At 33.0% G+C, this 23,748-nt stretch overlaps 1 protein-coding gene across 1 annotated transcript in view; it reads left to right on the top strand.

Annotated features, from left to right (window-relative positions):
• Positions 1 to 23,748, top strand: part of LOC149787130 (prolyl endopeptidase-like) — a 54,325-nt gene that overhangs the window by 6,017 nt on the left and 24,560 nt on the right. The window contains exons 3-10 of the mRNA XM_089977641.1: positions 91 to 186; positions 1,112 to 1,280; positions 1,620 to 1,721; positions 3,532 to 3,674; positions 6,295 to 6,460; positions 15,729 to 15,824; positions 20,248 to 20,352; positions 22,318 to 22,422. Of these exons, the coding sequence (XP_089833767.1) occupies positions 91 to 186; positions 1,112 to 1,280; positions 1,620 to 1,721; positions 3,532 to 3,674; positions 6,295 to 6,460; positions 15,729 to 15,824; positions 20,248 to 20,352; positions 22,318 to 22,422 (982 nt within the window). The remainder of the gene's footprint in view (positions 1 to 90; positions 187 to 1,111; positions 1,281 to 1,619; positions 1,722 to 3,531; positions 3,675 to 6,294; positions 6,461 to 15,728; positions 15,825 to 20,247; positions 20,353 to 22,317; positions 22,423 to 23,748) is intronic.

Genomic DNA, 23,748 nt, shown 5'->3' with positions numbered 1-23,748 from the left:
CAAAGTGACAGATTTTAATAAGATTTTCAGATATTTTAAAAGGGGTCTGATTATAGTTGTCATAACTGTTTGCTTATTCTGTCATTTCAGGATCAAGGAGATGTGGGATTACCCAAAATATAGTTGCCCAGCACTTCATGGAGATAATTACTATTACTACTTTAACACGGGGCTGCAGAATCAGAGGTGCTTATAAGCCATCTTCATCTTGATATTTTTAATTACCCTTTTATCACGTACAAGTGCTGCATTTCATTGTAAGCTTCTTTTCATGCCAATGCCATTTCTCCGTCAAAGATATTATCTGATGACACAGATATTAAACATTGAGAAATTGCTTTCAGCTAGCTCTGAATCCAGGCTTTCTCTAAAAGGCAAAATAACTTCATTCTTTTCATATATCTTGTGCAGATAAAGGGAAATGTTTCTTGCAGATTAACTCCCCTTTTCTTGCTAGGTGGGCATCAATATCCCAGATGATACCAGTTTAAACTTTCTCAGGATAAAGACGATGTATTAACAAGTGGAATTTCTAAATTATACCTAATAGGCGAGTAAATATGAATTGATTCTCATTTACATATCTTTAGATGTAGCCTGTGTATGCTTTATTGCTATTTAAAATAGAACACATGAGTAGTGAATAGTGACTGCATCATACTGGCTGTCGTTAGAGTAAAGCATACAATTTCTTCGGATAAAACTTGCAGGAACTTTTTGTTTCTCACCTGTTAATTGTCACTGGCGTACCATCATATACCTCAGATTTTGCTATGAATTAAGGGACACTTGTTTAATAATGCACTGGTTGAATTTACCTGCATTAGTCATTCTCTCTCTCTTTTTCAAATGAACTTTAATCATATCCCACTCTCAGTCATCTGCCATTTTCATACTTTTTCAAAATCAGGTGGATAATCAAGGGATGACTATGTATGTAATTACCCATGCTAGAGAAATATGAAATATTTCCTCATCAAAATCTTCCTTCTTTGCAAAGAAAAGGCTGGAGTATAATTTATTTGATAATTTAAGGTTTTATTGCTGAATTTTTGTGTCATTTTGGATATTTATTCCATCTGTTTTGCTAAGGAAACACTTTTTATTGCAGTGTTCTGTATGTTCAGGACTCCCTAGATGGAGAGAACCGAGTGTTCCTGGATCCTAACAAACTGTCTGAGGATGGAACAACCTCTCTTGCAGGAACAGCCTTTTCAAAAAATGGCAAAGTATTTGCTTATGGCCTAAGTGAAAGTGGATCAGACTGGGTCAAAATACAGGTAATGTTGATCAGAGTAGGGTAAAATTATCCAACTTTATGTCATTCAAGATATATTAATATGCTTTGTGACAATACTGTATTAAATTTTGTAAATTGTTTTAGCTTATATTTTGAACAGGCAACAAGCTTTTGAATAAGAATCAAAAAACAAAAGAATATATTCATACATGAGAAGTAGATTTTTCAAAGCAAGTTTCACAAGTGACCCACTTTTATTGTGAAACTTACAGGTGTAAATCAATAAAGCAAGTATAACATCATGAAGTTCTCAGGCAAAATACATTGTGTTTTCATGGAACATTTGAAATGATTTATGTTCATATCTTTATACTTTTAGTTCAAACATGCCCCATCAGCAGAGGATCTTCCTGACACTCTGGAGAGAGTTAAGTTTTCCAGTATGGCCTGGACTCATGACCACAAGGGAATTTTCTATAACGTATGTAGTCCTGTATCCATGACTCTAAACTGGAAACATTTTGTCTCTCCCTCTCTCATGCTACTCACTGAGGTATAGCAGAAGGGTGTATAATGTGATGCCCTCTGTGTCCACACATACGTCTGAAATCTGTTTTAGCAAAATTATGCAAAAGTATTTGTGGTAGTATAAGGGATTGTCTTTCCAATCATGATATTTTCTCTATTATTTGAATTTATTTACTACTGATGTGAGGGATAGAATAAGTTCTTTTTTTCTGAAAATCAGAATTAGTGCTATTCCATTAAAACATACATGGGACCTAGGGAAGGCACCTCTAAAGTGGGGTACTCACCCATAGTTGCAATTTAAAATTTTCTTATCATTTTAAAATGAACTCTGTGCAATCAAAGTACCCTGGTGTATATTTTTTAAAAATGCCTTCCCTGGGTATCATGTAATAAAAGTAATACACTTTCATGAGCTAATAAATAAAATTATTTTTCACAAAATTCAAAGCCCTGCCACCCCCCACCCCCCTTAAATGATCAATTGCTAATGAAATACAATAGGAATGTTGATAGACATGTGTATTCCACCCACTCAGGCTTGCATGCCAGTTAGTGATTTTATAATAGTTTATTAGTCTTTTGTAATTATGCTATATAATTGTTTTCAGTACATATCTTTATGGTATGAATATATAAAAATTGATTTACTTATATGAATATAAATAAAGTGACTCTAAATTAAATGTCATCCCATATAAGCAGTTCTTAATTACTCAGGATTTGTTATTGCAAATTTGGACATGTTCTTTGTGTTGAGTATTTTTCATGGAGTCAAGGAAAGGGTCATAGAAAATTTGTGTTAGTGGTTTTGGTTGATGTTTTCAGCTGATTTTATGTTTCCTGAATATCTTCATGGATTCTGTTTTTGCCTGGAAGAATCATCATTAAGCTAGATTCTTCATTTTGTAATGGGGGACTGAAGTGGTTTAGCATTTAGCATGCCATAAAGCACCAAACTTACAAAAGAAATGCTTAGAAAATAAAAAATAATTGTGTAACATCCTAAATCATTTGACATTGGGGTCCAAGTCACAAGTCTTACATCAGTGCCTCACATTCAGAAACAGTCCTTCACTGTTTTTAAAGTTGGATGCTTTAACAAGTGTATATATACACCTCATCAAGGTATGATATGACGTGCTTTAAAAGAATATGAGAGGCTCTTTAAAATATGTAAGTTCCTGTAAATGCATTTATTTTTGTGGGTTGCAATTTCTCTTATTTGTACCAGAATTATATTTTCATTGATGCCTAAATTTTGTGGCTGGGGAATGGATTTTATTGTTTCCACAAAAGGATCATTTTCCACCAAATTTCTAATTCATAGATTGTTGTCATACACAAAAACACAAAATTTGGAATCCACAAAATGTATGACTTCACAGTAAATGATTTATTACTGTAAAGAATCAGTAATTATAATCGATACAGATCCTGAGAGACAAGAGGTCAGTACATCAGACTGTATCATATATATAAACATCTGTGTTTGTCTTGCTGTGTGTCCTGGTTTCCAAAAAAGAGGTTGTGGGTTTGAAAATTGAGGTGGCATCCCAGTGTTTTTAATTTTCTGTATTTTTATGTACCAAATTTTCTTTATAACTCACTCATCCCAATTATTCTTTATTCCATCCTTGGAAAGGCAATTAAGCTAATTAGCTAATAAGTGTAGTATAAGAAGTTTACACCTCTAATCAAGAGTATGATGGCTGTATATATGATAAAATGTAATTGTGTTAAGATTTAAATTTTAATTTCAGAAATTCCCTGAAAACGAGGGAAAATCAGATGGTACAGAGACGACAACCAATCTGAATCAGAAACTTTATTACCATTTGCTTGGCACAGACCAGTCGAAAGATGTTCTTATTGCAGAATTTCCAGATAATCCAAAGTGGATGAGGTAAAAACAAAAAATAAAATTAATTGAGATGTAGTAGAGCTTCCATTGGGTGAACTATAATCATTAAAATTTTAAGTTCCATTAAATTAACTGTCAGCCCTCCAGTTATTTTTGAAATAATACAGTTGTCTCAATATGACACTGTTTAGGGAGCTGTATTGCGATATATGATGTTATACTGGGATATATTACAATCAGAAATGGTGTTCACCAAATATATTGGAATCCATGATGATGCTCATGTTTAATTTGGGACCATGTTATGCTGAGCTCTATTTCCATGAGGCACCACAGTATTGCTATAATATAATAGAATCCAAGATCATACTTATGTTATATAGGGGACCATGCTGTACAGTGGTTCCTTTCTATGAGGGACCAATGTATTACTACAATATAATTGAATCCATGATTATACTCATGTTATATAGGGACCATGTTATGCTGTTATATTTCCTTGAGGAACCATTGTATTAATGTAGTATAAAGGAATCCATGATTGTACTTTTGTTGTATAAGGGACCATGTTATGTTGAGTTATATTTCCATGAGGGACCCCAGAATTACTAAAATATAATGGAATCCAAAAGGGACCACAGTATTAACATAATGTAATCCATGAATATACTCGTGTTATATAGGGGACCATGTTATGCCAGGTTTTCTTTCGATGAGAGACCACTACATTACTATCTTATAGTGGAATCCATAATTATACTCGTGTTATATAGGAGGCTATGTTATGCCAAGTTACCTTTCCATTAGGGACCACTGTATTAAAATAATATCTAGATTATACTTGTGTTATCTTAAGAAGATCAGATCCACTATTGGAGAGTGACATCCCTTGTACAGAACAGGTCATGGAGAGTGGCATCCCTTGTATAGAACAGTTGTTCTTGTTATGGGGGCGCTCACCAGATAATATGTACTTTTGAGAGAGTGACGTATGTAAGGTGAAGTAGTTCGCATTTAAAACATGCACAATGGTGAGAATGTTGGCATACCTCTATGCTACATTACTGTAATGTGGATGATATTTCTTTTGGATATTGTACTTTTGGAAATTTTACATGATTTAAGCACACTACTAACTAAAATGACTGCTCCCTTGTGTTAAAAAATCAGCCTGAATTAGTCTAAAGTACACTATACATAGCAGCTATTAAAATAGGGAAAATGAATTTTGCCAGACTAGACAATACCAGCATCTGAAAGTGCAATGAATGAATTACCAAATATATAAAATGTAAAAAAAGTCATCTGCTCTTTTTTATACAATTTACCTCTGAAGTTCAGGAAGTTAAAATGACCAAGTAGAGCTAACACTTTTTTGAAAGGTGCACATCTAAAGTAAGGCCAAGCTGTATACTCTATAACTCATAGTACACCCATCAATCATACACCAAAATAAAGGGAACTAAAGGTTCTTTGCATTATGCTTAAGATATACAAGGTCTTTTTTAAATAGCCAGTATAACCAGTGAGGAAAGCCGGGGAAATTCTTTTTTTTAAAAAATCCTAACCCTATGCAAAATACAAAACTGTAGAGCGCCACCTATATGGTTTAACTTCATTTTTCAGCACAAGATAGGCTATATATGGCAGCTAGTATAAATGGTGGAGGAAGAACCAGTGAAAACCCAGAAAGAACCACCAACCCAATGAGAAGCTACTGGCAAGCTTTCTCTCTTACTCACATTGGCTGAGCCCAAGACTCGAACACAGGCAAACAGTGGTGAGATGGCAGTGATATGTCTTTAGACCACTCGGGGCCTCTGTATAGAACAGAAAGGATAGATGACGTGGTACCAGACACATACCTCCAGGACTGGAATGTGTAACATTCCATTGTGCACTGGCATTGGAGCACATTCTTGTTGATTCTGTTGATTTCCACCTTGAAAAACAGAAGTATTTTGACATGAAATGCTTGAAGAAAACGTTATGAGGACATTCCACCCAAGAAAAGTTTTTTCAGTTATTTTAGATACAATGTTTTGTTTTATATTTATCTTGCACTAAATGTGTAAATTTGTTAAGGCTTTAGCTTCCTAACTTTGTGGAATTCATTTTTGCATTTTTTTAATTTTATCATTGGTTGGCACTACATGACCCCTTTTGTACTGAAGTGATGTACAACATTACTGTTTTACTATGTACATATATAACATTTTTTCACCATTTTTCTAATAAACTTTAACAGAGTTATTGCCCCTGTTTAGTTTACCATTCAGTTGCGTCAAATAGGCAGCTCATTCCTGTAATATTGGCACATTTCTGGGGTTCTTTTCTTCTCTTATTAGAATAAGCATGGAAAGAGGTAGCATTTGCTTTGCTGGAAGCTGTGGCACAACAACGTTAAAGTTTTGTGTTAAAGTTTGTTAAAGTTAAATTCAGTGGCTATGCTGACAAGCATACAGATGAAGACAGGATACCCGGTTCTGCAGAACTTGTTTTTCCCCCCACGTCCAACTGATGTTTGGGATGAAACTTTGTAGCTATTTTTTCCCAGATTATAGATAAAATGTTCAAGTTATTGTATCTCAGTTTTTATGTGAAGATAACAGCAAATTAATTTAAGGCAAGACTATTACATCAGAATTATTTTCTGTTTCAGTGGAGCTGAGGTCACTGATTGTGGCCGCTACTTGGTACTCAGTATTAGAGAAGGGTGTGACCCAGTCAACAGGTTTTACTATTTTGATCTCCAGACTCTAGAGAATGGCATCACTGGGTTATTGCCGTTTGTTAAGGTCGTCGATAACTTTGATGCTGAATATGAGGTACATTTTTAATTATTCTTAGCTGATAAAAGAAATGTTTATAAAATTATATCTTCAACAAATGATTTCAGACTAGTGACATTCGTAATAACAATATTTTTGTTATAATGATTTGGTTTTTCTGCATGACCTAGACCAGCTGAGGACACCTTAGTGCACAATATCATTCTTTGATCTTGTGTTATGGCTGCACATCTTAACGTGCATGACATTACAAATGACAAAATTTAGATGATTCCAGACAACCCTTATTGACCAGTCTGGTGGCCTAAGTGGTTAGAGCATCCACCTTGATGCAGGAGGTCATAGGTTCGAAACACTATTGATTTCATGGATCGGTGAGGACACCCTATCGAATTTGTGGATTGGTGAAGGCACCATATTGAATTTGTGGATTGGGGAATTCACCCTGTTGTTCACATCAAAGAAAAATCATTTATTCTGTAAATTTGAGATTTGTGGTAATTATAAAATCCCAAATATTTATAAACCATGAAAAATAAAAAATAGTAGTACATGATTGGATCATTTACAAGTGGGGAATTGTGTTCCAAAGACCTGTCTTTTACATAGTCAAAATTAAAATGGCATGATTAGTTATCCTGACTAATACTTTCAATGAAGACAACCAGAAGAGAAAAGCAAGTTTGATTAAAATCCACAGCCAACAGGAAGTTTTTTCAGGGAATGCGCTGGGCTTTGGCAATGTTGCAAATTGAGATTGGTGACAAAATATACCATCTGGTGATCTTTTTGGTTGTAAAAATTGTATATGCAGTCTTGGATTAAGAGTTGAGAAATTCAAAGGCACCATGACAGGAATCCGCAAACTTGGATATAAAATTGCAGTGGAATCTATTGTTACATAAACAAATCCTTTGTATTCACAAACGACCCAAACATGGCATTGTTATGTCATAATCCACTTAATATGCTGATGTCTGGCTTTAGTACTCTGTGCTTTTTAAATAACCTAAATAGTCATGCTTGCCCGACTAGCTACAATCGACCACCTCTGAAATCGGGAACGGAATGACTAGTCTACCAGAAAAATGTTCCAGAAAAAATAAGTTTTGCAAAAACACCGCTCCCTCAATAACTCGCGCACAACGGGGTCCAAAAACATCGACTGCACTATAAGCGAGGGCGCAAGTTACCGAGGGACCTATAAAAAAAACTAATAAAGAGATGGACATCGACAGAGAGAGGCGAAAGGGGGGGTTGCATTGTTAAATACTCGTTTTATAATCGTGCTGAAAATAACTGTGAATAAATATTTCTTTATAAAGGTGTTGTTCATTTTTCTTTATAAATTACCTTTAATTTCTGGATAAAGTATCTTGAAAAGATCGTAAAAACAAACATTATTCCACGAGGTATCAGTACTCTTAACATGTGTATTGCTAAACATACTGTGTATTACGTCACTGATTTTTGTGTTGATTTGGATACATTCTAGTTTTATTATTTGTTCAAAATGAATCAAGATTTCTTATATCAAAAAAGATAACATTCATATCGAAAAGCAACGTCGAAACTTGTGTTGCTCTAAAAAAAAATCTGCTATCACTAGATAGATAGATAGATAGATAGATAGATAGAGTAAAATGTAAAAAATAAATTCACAAAGATAAACCATTACCAACCATGAATTTAATGGGTCTAAACGTCAGACATGTAAAAAAAAAAAAAAAAATATTTAAATACAAATACGCGAGTGAGAATACGACAATATTTGCTGGGCAATTGTCTAATAGCAGTAGAGCTTTCTCCTCTAAGCCCCTGGATCGCAGGTGGTTTCTGACGGCGGGGACAAACATCTTAGAAAACCACTCCGTAAATATGGTTGCAGTCATCCATGCATTTCCACTATTTCTATATACAAATGGAAGAGTGTCCATTTTCATGTGATGAAAACAACGGGGAGACTTGTATTTGCCAACACATAATGGTTTCATTTTATGTGTGCCAGTTTTGTTAACACAAAACAAAAGTGTTAATCTCTCTTTGTTCAGCTTGAAACCCTCATTTTTGTGTGTATCATCTCTGATAGCTAGAGTTTTGTCTGGCATCATCCGATAGCATAGACCAGCCTCATCACAATTATAAACATGGTCGTCTGTATATCCATCATGGGTCAGTATCCCTCGGAGTTGGTTGGGATAACTAGATGCGGCCGCCTGATTTGCTGAGCGTATCTCTCCCGACAACGAATTTTGTTTTATTCCATGTCGGCGCTGGAATCTCCAAAGCCATCCATGGCTTGTCATGAAATCTGAATCAGTATCCATAGTTTTGGCCATTTTCTCAGCCTGGGCCTTGAGAATTGTTCCCGAAATCGGAACACCTTGTTCACGTTGCTGTGTGAACCAGGTGTACACAGCATCATCTAATTCTGTGTCATTTGCAGTGCGTGCCCGTTTCCGTTTAAATCCATCATCAGAATCAACTTCATGCAAATAATCCCGAAATTTCTGCTCATCCTTGAGCCAACCTCTGAGTGTCGACTCGGCAAGTTTAAGTTCACTACAAACTTTTGATCTTGATTCACCATTACGAACCCTCTCTATGACAGTAAGCTTTTCATTCACCGAGTACGCCTTTCGCTTGATTCCCTTGCTCTCCATGATCACATTTACAAATGATTAGGATAAATTACTGATTAATACATACTTTAATGACAATAAGTACATACTATTTGAAACCATGTTCGATTGGTCCAATTAAATTGACTGATGTTGAGACATGATATTGACCACAAGAGTTTATGCATGTAGGATTTGCATTCCTTTGAACTTTTGTATTGTACGTCTTTTACCTGATTTGATACAAAAGACCGACTTAACGTGATAAAACAAAGCAGGTCTATTTTAATTGATTTTTACGATGCAACAAACAATTCCCCAAGTCGTCGATCAAAACGCAGCCGTCACTTAATTAGGTTCTCAGAGATGTGCTTGCGGGCATCGATGTGACGGTCAATTGACTCTTCTCATGTTTGAATAGAAGAGAACATGCAACGATTATACTCCTTACACTGCAACACAATGAAAAGATTAAAACACTAATTTCCCCTGACAAGACATATTTAATTAGTGTTCATTTCATTCAGTGTTGCCACCTGTTAGCATTTACTATAATTCATTGATCGCTGTTTCGCCGAATACATATACAGTATTATTATTTACAGTGAACTGAGAAAATATTTTTTCCGATAAAATCTAACAAGATATGTGATTCCTTATTAAAACCTGAAAATTTCACGATGTTGATTCTAACTTTTCGGGAACTAACCGCCATTTTCGACGATAAAACGGGCGATATATCAAGATTTCATTCACCAGTTCTGATCATGATCTTCTTCATTTTTAAAAAATATTTTCTTTTAAAAAAAAACGGGATCCACGCCGGACACCACGTTATAAGCGGGTTCGCGCGTTATCGAGGGAGCGGTGAACTTTAAAAAAATGATTATGTTTGAAGCATATATCTTCTATATATATACTAAGCAAATTTTAAAACAATTCTGTCTCCATCAATGTTTTACAATTTATTTGATTTTGCTGCAGCAATAACACATGGGCATATGTTTGGTTCTTCAAAGAGTGTCTTTAGCGGCACATTCAATAACACCGGAACCTTTATAAAAGCAAGCCAAAGATATTTGATCACAGAAAGTCAGCAGCAAACTTAAATAAAATTATTGTTTCATTTTTCATAGTAATTGGAACATATTTATTGTGTCATGAAAGTTTCCTGTTTGCAACAAAATAGTTCATGCTTACGATTGCTACCAGTTGCAGTTCAAAACCCCAATTAAAGTTCAAATATTTTCAAATAATAGATATCTGGCCATCAAGTTAAATGAAGGTGGGACATCTTGCATGAATGTAGGGCTTGAATTTAACACAAATTTCTTTGTAGCCAGAAGGACTGGTATACTGAAAAATTTACTAGTCCTGCCAATTTACTAGTCCTGTCCACAAAACAATGTCACACTTGTATTGAGATTAACAAAAATTTTATTTCATAAATAACATTGTCATATGAAATTCAGAAGTATAAATCCTGCTTCAAATCATTAATCAGTCAATTCACATTTCTTGTTTCTCAAGATAATCTGGATCCAATTCCAGAAAAGGATCCAGGTGACCTTTCTCGTCCTCCACCTGTATTCAGGGTCCATATGGGGTTTATTCTGGTCTCCTTACCCATCTCCCTAAAACAATGCAGTGCAGTGGTGATCACCTTCAGGATCCCTTCTGTCTTCTCTACAATATCAATATCAATTGCTAGGAACAATGATTTAATTTCACCTTCTTTTGCAAGTTTATATATATATATATATATATATATATATATATATATATATATATATATACAATTTCCTCCTCCTTAAGTGAACTGTCAGTACAACCATCGCACACTACTACAAGAAACTTTGCTGAGTTCACCCCTTTGACAAATTTCTGCCTTTCACTTTCAGCCATGTAGTGGGTAAACATAACAACCTGTTTATCATTCCTGTAAGTCTCTCCAACATCAACTACTTTCATCTCATCCAGCTTACACATACATACAAAATCAGTGATAGGTCTTATGCTCCTTTTGATAGCATCTGCATTTCTAAACAAATTAATGCGCTGGTCAAACACGTTCGTATTTAAACTTTCTAAGATCTTATCAGCGGTTGATTCTTCTGCTGGTATCTGCATAGCTGCTTTTCTTTCTGAACTCATTTTGTGTTGCCCACAGCTTTCATGTACATTTACCAATTCTGTTTTAAAGTTCGAACAACCCACAACAAAACTTGATGTTTTCTCTGTTTTTGCAAATTCCATACACCAGTTACACTGCCTAACGTTCTTTTCCTCATCATAATTCAGCCATTCCCTGTCTTTTGTCCCTGTCTTCTGAAACGTTCGATTATGATTTTCCTATCTTAAGAATTATTCCTGTCTTTTATGTCATTTTTCATCAACTTTTGCTTATTTTTTGGTGGCTGAACACCTTCTATAAAATGCCACATTTTGCCTGTCTTATAAGGAGGGAATTGTACCTCGTGAGATGTTACAGTATAGCTGACGTAATTAATTTAAAGTAAGAAAAGGAATGGCATAGTGTCCTTTATATCAGAAAGTCAGTACAAGAAACGCATTTCAAAACACATACCTTTGCCCCCCCCCCCTTCCCCCTACAATTAAATGGCCTCTCTTAATAAAGACGACTTCGGCAGTTGTTCTTCAGGATCAAAGTAGTGGCTATTGTAAACGCTGTTATAAAATTTTAGCATCAGAAGACAGTGTTAGTTTCAGCTTGAAAAAGGTGTGTTCCCATCAAATGAAGCAACCTGACTCGGCATGTTGTATTTAACAATTATGGTCTCATCATTAATAGCATAAGTTTGGTAATTGTTCCTAATTAATCAAACCTCAATGTATTGTTGAAATTAATAATAATGTGGAAAATTTTCAAATCTTAGATGTCCATGCTCAGAGATTTTAATTCCCAACAAATGTATGGCATTCTGCTTGGATGTCTCCACATGTACTCAAGTATTTGTTTATTCTTTTAAGGGAAAGGATGTAAAAACTATTCTTATCATCACAGAAAAAGTAGTTGTTGTTGTAGTTGTTGGGTTTAACGCCATTTTTCAGCACACAATAAGCTATACATGGCGGCCAGTATTGATGGTGGAGGAAGAACCTGGGAAAACCCCTTGAAAGAACCACCAACCCACGAGAAGCTACTGGCAAGCTTTGTCACATAACCACATTGGCTGAATCTGAGACTCAAACCCATGCAGATAGAGGTGAGATGGCAGTGATCCGTAATGGAGAGCACTTTAGACCACTCTGGGCCCCCGAAAAAGTAGTTGTATGGAATCGATGTGTCAATAATGTAATCATAATAAATTGGTCTAATTCTTATAACTGTTTTGATGACTTTGTAAAATATGCACTTTCCCATTTGTGACTGTTGGAGTGTTTGGCTAGTGAGCCCCTCCCCTCCAAAATGCCTTAAAAAAACCCAAACATGCAAACTAATATTTTGAATAGTTTTTGCTGTATCCTTTTTTGTGGTATACCGCTTTGTAGTTTGTTACTGTGGTTGAGTGAATGAAGTGTGATACCATGTCATTTTTCACTTAATTCGTTATCAGATTAATTAGGATCAATTACCAAACTTCTTTTGTTAATGATGGAACCATAATTGGCGCTATTAAGTGAAATGCGCAAAATCAGATGGCTTCTTGTTATAGAAATGCACTTTTCTGAGACAGAAATTGACTTATGACTTCTTATGCTTAATATTTTATGACTTGTGTTTACAATGGTCACTGCTTTGATTCCATAGAACATCTGCTAAGTCAAATCTTTATTAGGGAATGGCATAAACAAACGCTGACTGTTGATAACCGAAACTTGCTAGCCCATTGGGCTATTAACATTATGTAAGTTACTAGTCCAACAGGCCTTAGGCTAGTGGACGACCACTAATTTCGAGCCCTGTGAATGTTAAAACTTTTTAATTTGTTCACATTTTCGTTTTCTTATGAATGGCCTCATCCCCTAGGTAGCCTCAGCATCATTGTAGTTTTCTCTGGCTGACCAGAATCAAGGCCAATTTAAGTAACTAGCATATTAACAACTATACAGCCACATGCTACTAGGATAATAAATAACAGTGAATTATTTCAAAAAACATGTTTGTTGGGAATGGGAAATCGATCAAACGAGTTTTTTTATATATACGTTTTAGTTGTGTTTTCTAATGGAATTTGACTGATACATGAAATTTCTAACATATGATCAAATACTCGAATTCATTGATTTTTCATATGCATGTATATTATTTAACAGGTTATGGAGTGTACTACACAGATGCAAGTTGTCAGTATACAAGTCTATTTCAGACTAGTTGTCTTCTCTTAATCAAAATTTATATTATTTTTTTCTCTTGTGTAAATCCTAGTTACTGATGACATGTCATCCTTTAAAAATTTCAGTTGTATTCGAAATTTCAATTTAGTTTCAAACCCCTTACCCCCTTACTTATCTAAACACACACTTATATTGACAATATTATTTTGGTCCTGATAATGTTGAGATAGATAGTACAAAATATTGAAGTTGCATCATTTTGGCTTGATTTTCAATGCTGTTATTGGAATAAAAAAAAGTGAAAAATATTGGCATGGGTCAACCTGCGAATGCTTACGATTTTGCCAAAAGTCTTAAGGAAATTACTCTTAAAATACAAACTATGGGAATGAAATAACAATTTATGTAAATACAATTGTAAAATTCAGATAGTGGCTATGATTCGAAAATCTGGGTTTCATATTAGATTAAGCGGAACTGGTCAGGGTACCAGACTAACTTTGCCGGAGTACCTCATGATTTCAACTGCATGTATTTTGTGATTCAAAATGTCTCCATGATGAAGCTGTTGCTTACTTTTTTAAAATGGCATCCTTAATGTCTGGACAAAAGGTACAGTGCAATTCTGAAAAAAGTTTATATAGTACAGAAGAATCAAAGATTTTTAAGATTCTTATAGAAAAAGTCTGGAAGGGTAACTTTTATGTTTAGTGGACATCATTTGTTCATTTGAGTATGTCACATGGGAGGAAAGATGATTGCCGTCAGGCCCATGGGAATTTTTTTATATAAGGATTATGTCAAGTATAGAGAAATCAAGAAGCCATTAAGCTCTGAGGGGTTACGAATTATATTTTCTGAAACTGTAATGGAGGTAATTACGGTTCAAGGAAACTTCACAAGCTTTTGAGTTGAATACAGTGTTTACCATTGCTGTATGTCTTGATTCACACTTTCTGGACTTCTAACTGCTTGTTTTCCAACTTGACAATTGCAGCACATGATATTTTGTTACACCTTACTGACAACTGGTCCAACTTATGGAAACAAAAATCAACCGTCTTACTGAGGTCTTGTTTGCAATGGCAGATCTGCACATGATTGGAAAAGTCCACTCAAATTTTGCACTAGATACGTTGCTTTGATATGGCATGGAGAGACACCTAGAAAATTTGTTAAATATGTCTATGAAATTAGTGATCTTCCCTGGTCTAGAACAAGACATTCATGTTGTATTGTACTACAGACACCCTTTTTAGACTTTCCAGATATTTATTTGGCTATTCTATTGAATTGAATTGAAAATTAATCAGGATTTTTTTAAGTTTCCTTAGCTCATCTAAGAATATCAGTGTGCAGACATTCACCTTAAAAGTTCCAGTCTTTGTATGGATTAAAAATCTATATAGAACAATAAAAAAATGTCATAAATAATATAAAATAAGGATCCAGAAAATGTCTTCTGAAGTACTGTCCTTAAATTTCATGTTAATTCACTAACCATTCTGTTGTTGCATTTCATTATCATTCTGTTGACAATGGATATAGCTGATAATCACCTTGGAATTATAGAAAAATATTCTGTTCTGGTGTGGATAGCAATTAAGGCACTGTCAATCACGGATTAAGATGGTACAGTTTTGAAAATTTAGCAAGGAGACCAATTGTCATGTAAATATTATTTATGCTAAAATTCTATAATGTGCTGATCAAAATGTGTATATAGTGTACAGATCAAAATGTGTATATAGTGTACAGATCAAAATGTGTATATAGTGTACAGATCAAAATGTGTATATAGTGTACAGATCAAAATGTGTATTTAGTGTACAGATCAAAATATGTATATAGTGTACAGATCAAAATGTGTATATAGTGTACAGATCAAACTGTATATGTGTATATAGTGTACAGATTAAAATGCATATTATGTAAATCCTGAGAAACTATCCAGATGGATGGTTCCAGAAGTTTATAACCAGGTTTAGATTTTAGGCTCTACTGTTTTGTTGACCTTTGTTTTTTCTTTTCTTTGGATCGTCAAATTATGAGCAGTTGGATCAGTGAATTCTGCAGCAAAAGAAATATTGTGAGGTTTTGTCACTAGTTTTACTTGAATTTCCCTCACTGTCAGCAACAATTCAATTGTTTGCTGTTTGATATTCCCATTGTATTTTTAAAAAAAACATAGACTTTATTTTATCCTTGTGAGCAAAGCAAAGCATGTCAGAACATACTTTCATTTAGATAGCTTTAGATTACATTGAAAAATAGACAAAACTGATATGTCGCTGTTAATGTCATTGAAGTAATTATGTAAATTTGGAATGATACTAAAATCATATTATATGCCTTATGACTTAAAAGTGATTTATTCATTTCAGTACATCACAAATGAAGGCACTGTGTTCACATTTAAGACCAACCTGAAATCTCCAAACTACAAATTGATTAATATTGACATAAGTAAACCAGAAATGGTAAGTACTACATGTCTACTGTTTATTTAACATTGTGAATGGGGAAAGTTCAGGAGGAAATCAGAACACACTTTACCTTTTTCTGTCTCATAGGAGAAAAAGACCTTGGATGACCATTTTGAACAACTTATATACCCATAGTTGCTGTTACATCCTAAAATCTTGATTACATTACAAGTTGATACATCATAAAGACTTTATTGACATTACAACTTGATACATCATAAAGACTTTATTGACATTACAACTTGATAGATCCTAAAGACTTTTATTGACATTACAACTTGATACATCATAAAGACTTTATTGACATTACAACTTGATACATCATAAAGACTTTATTGACATAACAACTTGATAGATCATAAAGACTTTATTGACATAACAACTTGATACATCATAAAGACTTTATTGACATTACAACTTGATACATCGTAAAGACTTTATTGACATAACAACTTGATACATCATAAAGACTTTATTGACATAACAACTTGATACATCATAAAGACTTTATTAACATTACAACTTGATTCATCATAAAGACTTTATTGACATTACAACTTGATACATCATAAAGACTTTATTGACATTACAACTTGATACATCATAAAGACTTTATTGACATAACAACTTGATACATCATAAAGACTTTATTGACATTACAACTTGATAGATCATAAAGACTTTATTGACATTACAACTTGATAGATCATAAAGACTTTATTGACGTAACAACTTGATACATCATGAAGACTTTATTGACATAACTTGATACATCATAAAGACTTTATTGACATAACAACTTGATAGATCATAAAGACTTTATTGACATTACAACTTGATAGATCATAAAGACTTTATTGACATAACAACTTGATAGATCATAAAGACTTTATTGACATTACAACTTGATAGATCATAAAGACTTTATTGACATAACAATTTGATAGATCATAAAGACTTTATTGACATAACAACTTGATAGATCATAAAGACTTTATTGACATTACAACTTGATACATCATAAAGACTTTATTGACATTACAACTTGATAGATCATAAAGACTTTATTGACATTACAACTTGATAGATCATAAAGACTTTATTGACATTACAACTTGATAGATCATAAAGACTTTATTGACATTACAACTTGATAGATCATAAAGACTTTATTGACATTACAACTTGATACATCATAAAGACTTTATTGACATTACAACTTGATAGATCATAAAGACTTTATTGACATTACAACTTGATAGATCATAAAGACTTTGTTGACATTACAACTTGATAGATCATAAAGACTTTATTGACATTACAACTTGATAGATCATAAAGACTTTATTGACATTACAACTTGATAGATCATAAAGACTTTATTGACATTACAACTTGATAGATCATAAAGACTTTATTGACATTACAACTTGATAGATCATAAAGACTTTATTGACATAACAACTTGATACATCATAAAGACTTTATTGACTTAACAACTTGATACATCATAAAGACTTTATTGACATTACAACTTGATAGATCATAAAGACTTTATTGACATTACAACTTGATAGATCATAAAGACTTTATTGACATTACAACTTGATAGATCATAAAGACTTTATTGACATTACAACTTGATAGATCATAAAGACTTTATTGACATTACAACTTGATAGATCATAAAGACTTTATTGACATTACAACTTGATAGATCATAAAGACTTTATTGACATTACAACTTGATACATCATAAAGACTTTATTGACATTACAACTTGATACATCATAAAGACTTTATTGACATTACAACTTGATAGATCATAAAGACTTTATTGACATTACAACTTGATAGAACATAAAGACTTTATTGACATTACAACTTGATACATCATAAAGACTTTATTGACATAACAACTTGATAGATCATAAAGACTTTATTGACATTACAACTTGATAGATCATAAAGACTTTATTGACATAACAACTTGATAGATCATAACGACTTTATTGACATTACAACTTGATACATCATAAAGACTTTATTGACATAACAACTTGATACATCATAAAGACTTTATTGACATTACAACTTGATACATCATAAAGACTTTATTGACATTACAACTTGATACATCATAAAGACTTTATTGACATTACAACTTGATAGATCATAAAGACTTTATTGACATTACAACTTGATAGATCATAAAGACTTTATTGACATTACAACTTGATACATCATAAAGACTTTATTGACATTACAACTTGATACATCATAAAGACTTTATTGACATAACAACTTGATACATCATAAAGACTTTATTGACATAACAACTTGATACATCATAAAGACTTTATTGACATTACAACTTGATACATCGTAAAGACTTTATTGACATAACAACTTGATACATCATAAAGACTTTATTGACATAACAACTTGATACATCATAAAGACTTTATTAACATTACAACTTGATTCATCATAAAGACTTTATTGACATTACAACTTGATACATCATAAAGACTTTATTGACATTACAACTTGATACATCATAAAGACTTTATTGACATAACAACTTGATACATCATAAAGACTTTATTGACATTACAACTTGATAGATCATAAAGACTTTATTGACATTACAACTTGATAGATCATAAAGACTTTATTGACGTAACAACTTGATACATCATGAAGACTTTATTGACATAACTTGATACATCATAAAGACTTTATTGACATAACAACTTGATAGATCATAAAGACTTTATTGACATTACAACTTGATAGATCATAAAGACTTTATTGACATAACAACTTGATAGATCATAAAGACTTTATTGACATTACAACTTGATAGATCATAAAGACTTTATTGACATAACAATTTGATAGATCATAAAGACTTTATTGACATAACAACTTGATAGATCATAAAGACTTTATTGACATTACAACTTGATACATCATAAAGACTTTATTGACATTACAACTTGATAGATCATAAAGACTTTATTGACATTACAACTTGATAGATCATAAAGACTTTATTGACATTACAACTTGATAGATCATAAAGACTTTATTGACATTACAACTTGATAGATCATAAAGACTTTATTGACATTACAACTTGATACATCATAAAGACTTTATTGACATTACAACTTGATAGATCATAAAGACTTTATTGACATTACAACTTGATAGATCATAAAGACTTTATTGACATTACAACTTGATAGATCATAAAGACTTTATTGACATTACAACTTGATAGATCATAAAGACTTTGTTGACATTACAACTTGATAGATCATAAAGACTTTATTGACATTACAACTTGATAGATCATAAAGACTTTATTGACATTACAACTTGATAGATCATAAAGACTTTATTGACATTACAACTTGATAGATCATAAAGACTTTATTGACATTACAACTTGATAGATCATAAAGACTTTATTGACATAACAACTTGATACATCATAAAGACTTTATTGACTTAACAACTTGATACATCATAAAGACTTTATTGACATTACAACTTGATAGATCATAAAGACTTTATTGACATTACAACTTGATAGATCATAAAGACTTTATTGACATTACAACTTGATAGATCATAAAGACTTTATTGACATTACAACTTGATAGATCATAAAGACTTTATTGACATTACAACTTGATACATCATAAAGACTTTATTGACATTACAACTTGATAGATCATAAAGACTTTATTGACATTACAACTTGATAGATCATAAAGACTTTATTGACATTACAACTTGATACATCATAAAGACTTTATTGACATTACAACTTGATAGATCATAAAGACTTTATTGACATTACAACTTGATAGATCATAAAGACTTTATTGACATTACAACTTGATACATCATAAAGACTTTATTGACATTACAACTTGATACATCATAAAGACTTTATTGACATAACAACTTGATAGATCATAAAGACTTTATTGACATTACAACTTGATAGATCATAAAGACTTTATTGACATAACAACTTGATAGATCATAACGACTTTATTGACATAACAACTTGATAGATCATAACGACTTTATTGACATAACAACTTGATACATCATAAAAACTTTATTGACTTAACAACTTGATACATCATAAAGACTTTATTGACATTACAACTTGTTATATCATAAAGACATGTTAATAAAAAGAAATGGGGAATGTAAAGTACTAACATCGACAATGAAGCTTCCTTCCCATAATGTTTTATTTTCAACATAGCCATATTTCCTCATTTCATTAGGGGAGGTAATGAGGAGGAGTTATGACCCTTTGTCTATACGACTTATGCAAAAAACTGTTACATCATCCTTTTTCTATATATTCTGCATTTTACTTTTCTAGGAGAATTGGACCACACTTGTTGAGGAACATGAGAAAAATGTGTTGGATTGGGTAGCTTGTGTCCATGGTAACAAGCTTGTGCTTTGTTACTTGGAAGATGTCAAAGTAAGTAAACACTTGATGACTTTTGTTATATTGTGTAGGTATAAACTGTATTAAGGTTACTTAAGTGGTTTATTTGTGTCCTTTTTTATGGCACATCAAAACATTAAAGGCTGCATAGTGCTGAGGCAAGTGTTCAGTCCAGAGACATCTATGGCAGCCACCACAGAGCAGTGTGCAGAATTTGAACATTCATCCTTAAGGCTTGTGCTTACATGTTGTTCATTTAGCCTTATCAGCTCATGGGTATGTTTCATTAAAGCGATCGTATCAGTTTGTAAACTTCATATGCAGCGAGGAGATTTGGAATCAGAATATGAGCCTGCCTGTTTCAACATTTTCCAAGTGTTGCTGAAAATGTTTGAGCTTCACATGCTGTTTAAGATGGTTACCTTTATTTACTTCAATCTTCCTAAATCTTATTTATAAAAATAAAACTATTAAAAGTTATATTTTTTTTTACCATTTTAATTCTTTAGATAATTGGACCCTTCCCAAATGTAAATGACCATTTTTTCTTGTTTTCAAAACAAGAATCCTTTTTTCCCAGTCAAATTTAAATTTTTAATTCAAATAAATAACATTTTGCTGAAATTTTGTAAAAATTGTAGTTACCATATTTACTGTATATTTTGGGACAGTGTATTTCTTCAGACACCATACATTAATTTTAAAGGAATTTTTTTTTGGTGCACTTTATGCTTTTAGTCGTAAACACCATTTAAATTGTTCAAGCATTACATGCCAAAAAAGTGCACCCAAACTTAAATTTTATTAAAAATAATTAATCTGTGTACTTGAGATATAACTCTTTAATCTACTGAAGCACCACCTCATCAACCCAACCCCCCTTCAGCATATATACGATCCATCCTTTTAGTGCATGAATATTATATTTAATCTGCTTATCACCGTGAAAAATTATCTTTGGAGGCAAAACTTCTGCTGTGGAAACTGCAAGGATTGAAGTTAAAACTCAAAGTTTTAGTCCCCTTATTGTCAACAATCTGTACAGGAATGAGAGCAAAGTACATTGGAGTTTCATCAATGCTATTGATCATATTGTCTGCGAAATTCATTGAATGATTTTATTTTGTCCTCCAAATTTTCCAGGAGACATTAGGGCATCGATGTCCATACACAAAGCACGAGATCGTGTCACTTTAAAAACTGTTCCATTGTTTAAATTTCTTTTCTAAGTTCCTATGGTAATAAGGAACATTCTGGACACATAACAGAATCCAAAGTCAGCTTTTGGGTTTGTCTTGCTTTGTAATTAAATAACTTTTGTATTTGATATTCTTCTGATGAGTTTATTGCTTGCTACCAACTTTGTTTATTCACCACCTGGGCTTCTGTTTGTTTGCCATCTATAATCATAACTGATACAAATGGGCATTGGGGGCCCTGAGTGGTCAAAAGCGCTGTCCGTTAAGGATAACAGCCATCTCTCCTCTGTCTGCATGGGTTCGAGTCTCGGATTCAGCCAATGTGGGTATGTGAGAAAGCTTGCCAGTAGCTTCTCGTGGGTCGGTGGTTCTCTCCGGGGTTTTCCCAGGTTCTTCCTCCACCATTAATACTGGCCGCCATGTATAGCCTGTTGTGTGCTGAAAAATGGCGTTACACCCTACAACAACAACAACAAATGGGCATTGATATTTGCAGGGTAAAAAGTAATTGTCAAACCACAGCATTTTTGTAACAAAACTTGCCTGTTCTGGGTGCTTTGCACGTTTAAATAGAAGAAGCCTTATCAATGCTTAGTTAGCCTAAAGGGCACTCTTTCCATTATTTGCAGGCTTAATCCTTGTAAGCAGATTAATATATAACTTTGATTTGATTTCTGATGTCTCATCTAGAAGTTATTGCATGTTTGATACTGAAAATATAGGTTTGAAAAAAACCTGATATTTTGCTTTTCCTGGAATAGTTGTTACTTCCAGTAATTTGTTTATTTAAATATTTCAGCACAGGCTATACATTCATGAACTGGAGACAGGAAAAGAAATAACGAATCTACCTTTAGAAGTGGGAACCATTGTTGGATACTCAGGGAAGAAGAAAGATTCTGAGGTAGTAATTCTTTTTTGTATAGCTGAATTTAGTCTCAAATTATGATATAGCATCCATGCTTCTGCCAATGTCATCATCATCAGCGATTAAGGCTTCAGTTAAAAAAATTCATCTTGCATTATTTTCTAAATCGGCTGATTAATTTTCTTCATATTTGCCATGAATTAATATGAAACTTAGATACACTCACTTTCTCATTTAACCTAGGTGTCAAGGTCAAAGAAATAGAAAGCTTCCATTAAGGTTTTCATTAAAGCTTTTATCCCACCAAGTTGCCTGTTTGAGTAAACTTATGGTATGGCACTACAGTACATCTTCTGTCTGTCAACATTTGAAGTCCATATTTTTTTATCTGATTTCCATTAAACCTGGAATATTTTACGGTATTGCACACCTTCATATTGCATTCATGTGCATAAAGGGACTATTTTATATTGTAAACAAACAATGGAAGCATACACCAGCACTTTTGATTTGTAAACAAATGTACATTCGCATAGTAGGTGCTTTTCGTTTTGGTTGATGAAATTTGTTTTTGAATGAAGTAAAGCAAATGTTTTGTGGACTACCATATACCAGCTGCTTTAGCATGTTTTGCATTCACTTTTTTTATACAATGTTTCGGATTTAGGCTAGCTATAGAGTAGACACCAGAAAGGGTCCTAACAAATAACACAATTGACAAGGCAAAAACTGCCTTCTTTAGCTGGTAATAAGAATGGCAACTAAATATCCTTACAGCTTACATCCTGAATTTTCTCAAAATGTACTTTCTTAGTTCTGCAAATCCGAATTACATGATCCATGTCATAGGTTCTCAATCTTGATTACACATTTCGAAATTGTTCTGTAATTTCGAATACGAGTGCAATTACATACTCCTTACTGTACTCAAAATGAAATAAACATTAAATTCCATAGCGTCTTTTTGATAATTGCAAGTGAAAGACTTCATATTTGTCCCATATTATGATTTCAAACATTCAATGATGGAAACAGAAACACATTTGCAGATGTCAGCACACTTCTCCCTTGCTTCTTCAATCTGATGTATTTCATGTGGAATTGTCACATATAAATACAGTCCTTATTCATGACATTTCGTAGAATTGACAAAAATACCAAAATCTATTCATTCCAGATCAAATGAAAAACTTGTTACAATGCGCATTCATTCACAATATGATTCCAGATTTCAATTTTAAGTAGACAAAATCCCATTTTCTTTCGAAACAGATGTCTAGGTCGTGACAAAGTTCATATTTATCTGGGTAGAGTTATGTGCACATTAATAATGTAGGTATTATGCAGTGTTGAATCTGTGCT

Source organism: Sinohyriopsis cumingii, chromosome 12 (assembly GCF_028554795.1).
Source record: "Sinohyriopsis cumingii isolate HCF-2022 chromosome 12, ASM2855479v2, whole genome shotgun sequence".
In the NCBI taxonomy this organism is placed as follows: Eukaryota; Metazoa; Mollusca; class Bivalvia; order Unionida; family Unionidae; genus Sinohyriopsis; species Sinohyriopsis cumingii.
Note: the sequence above shows the minus strand (reverse complement) of the source record. Positions and strands in the feature narration are given on the sequence as shown.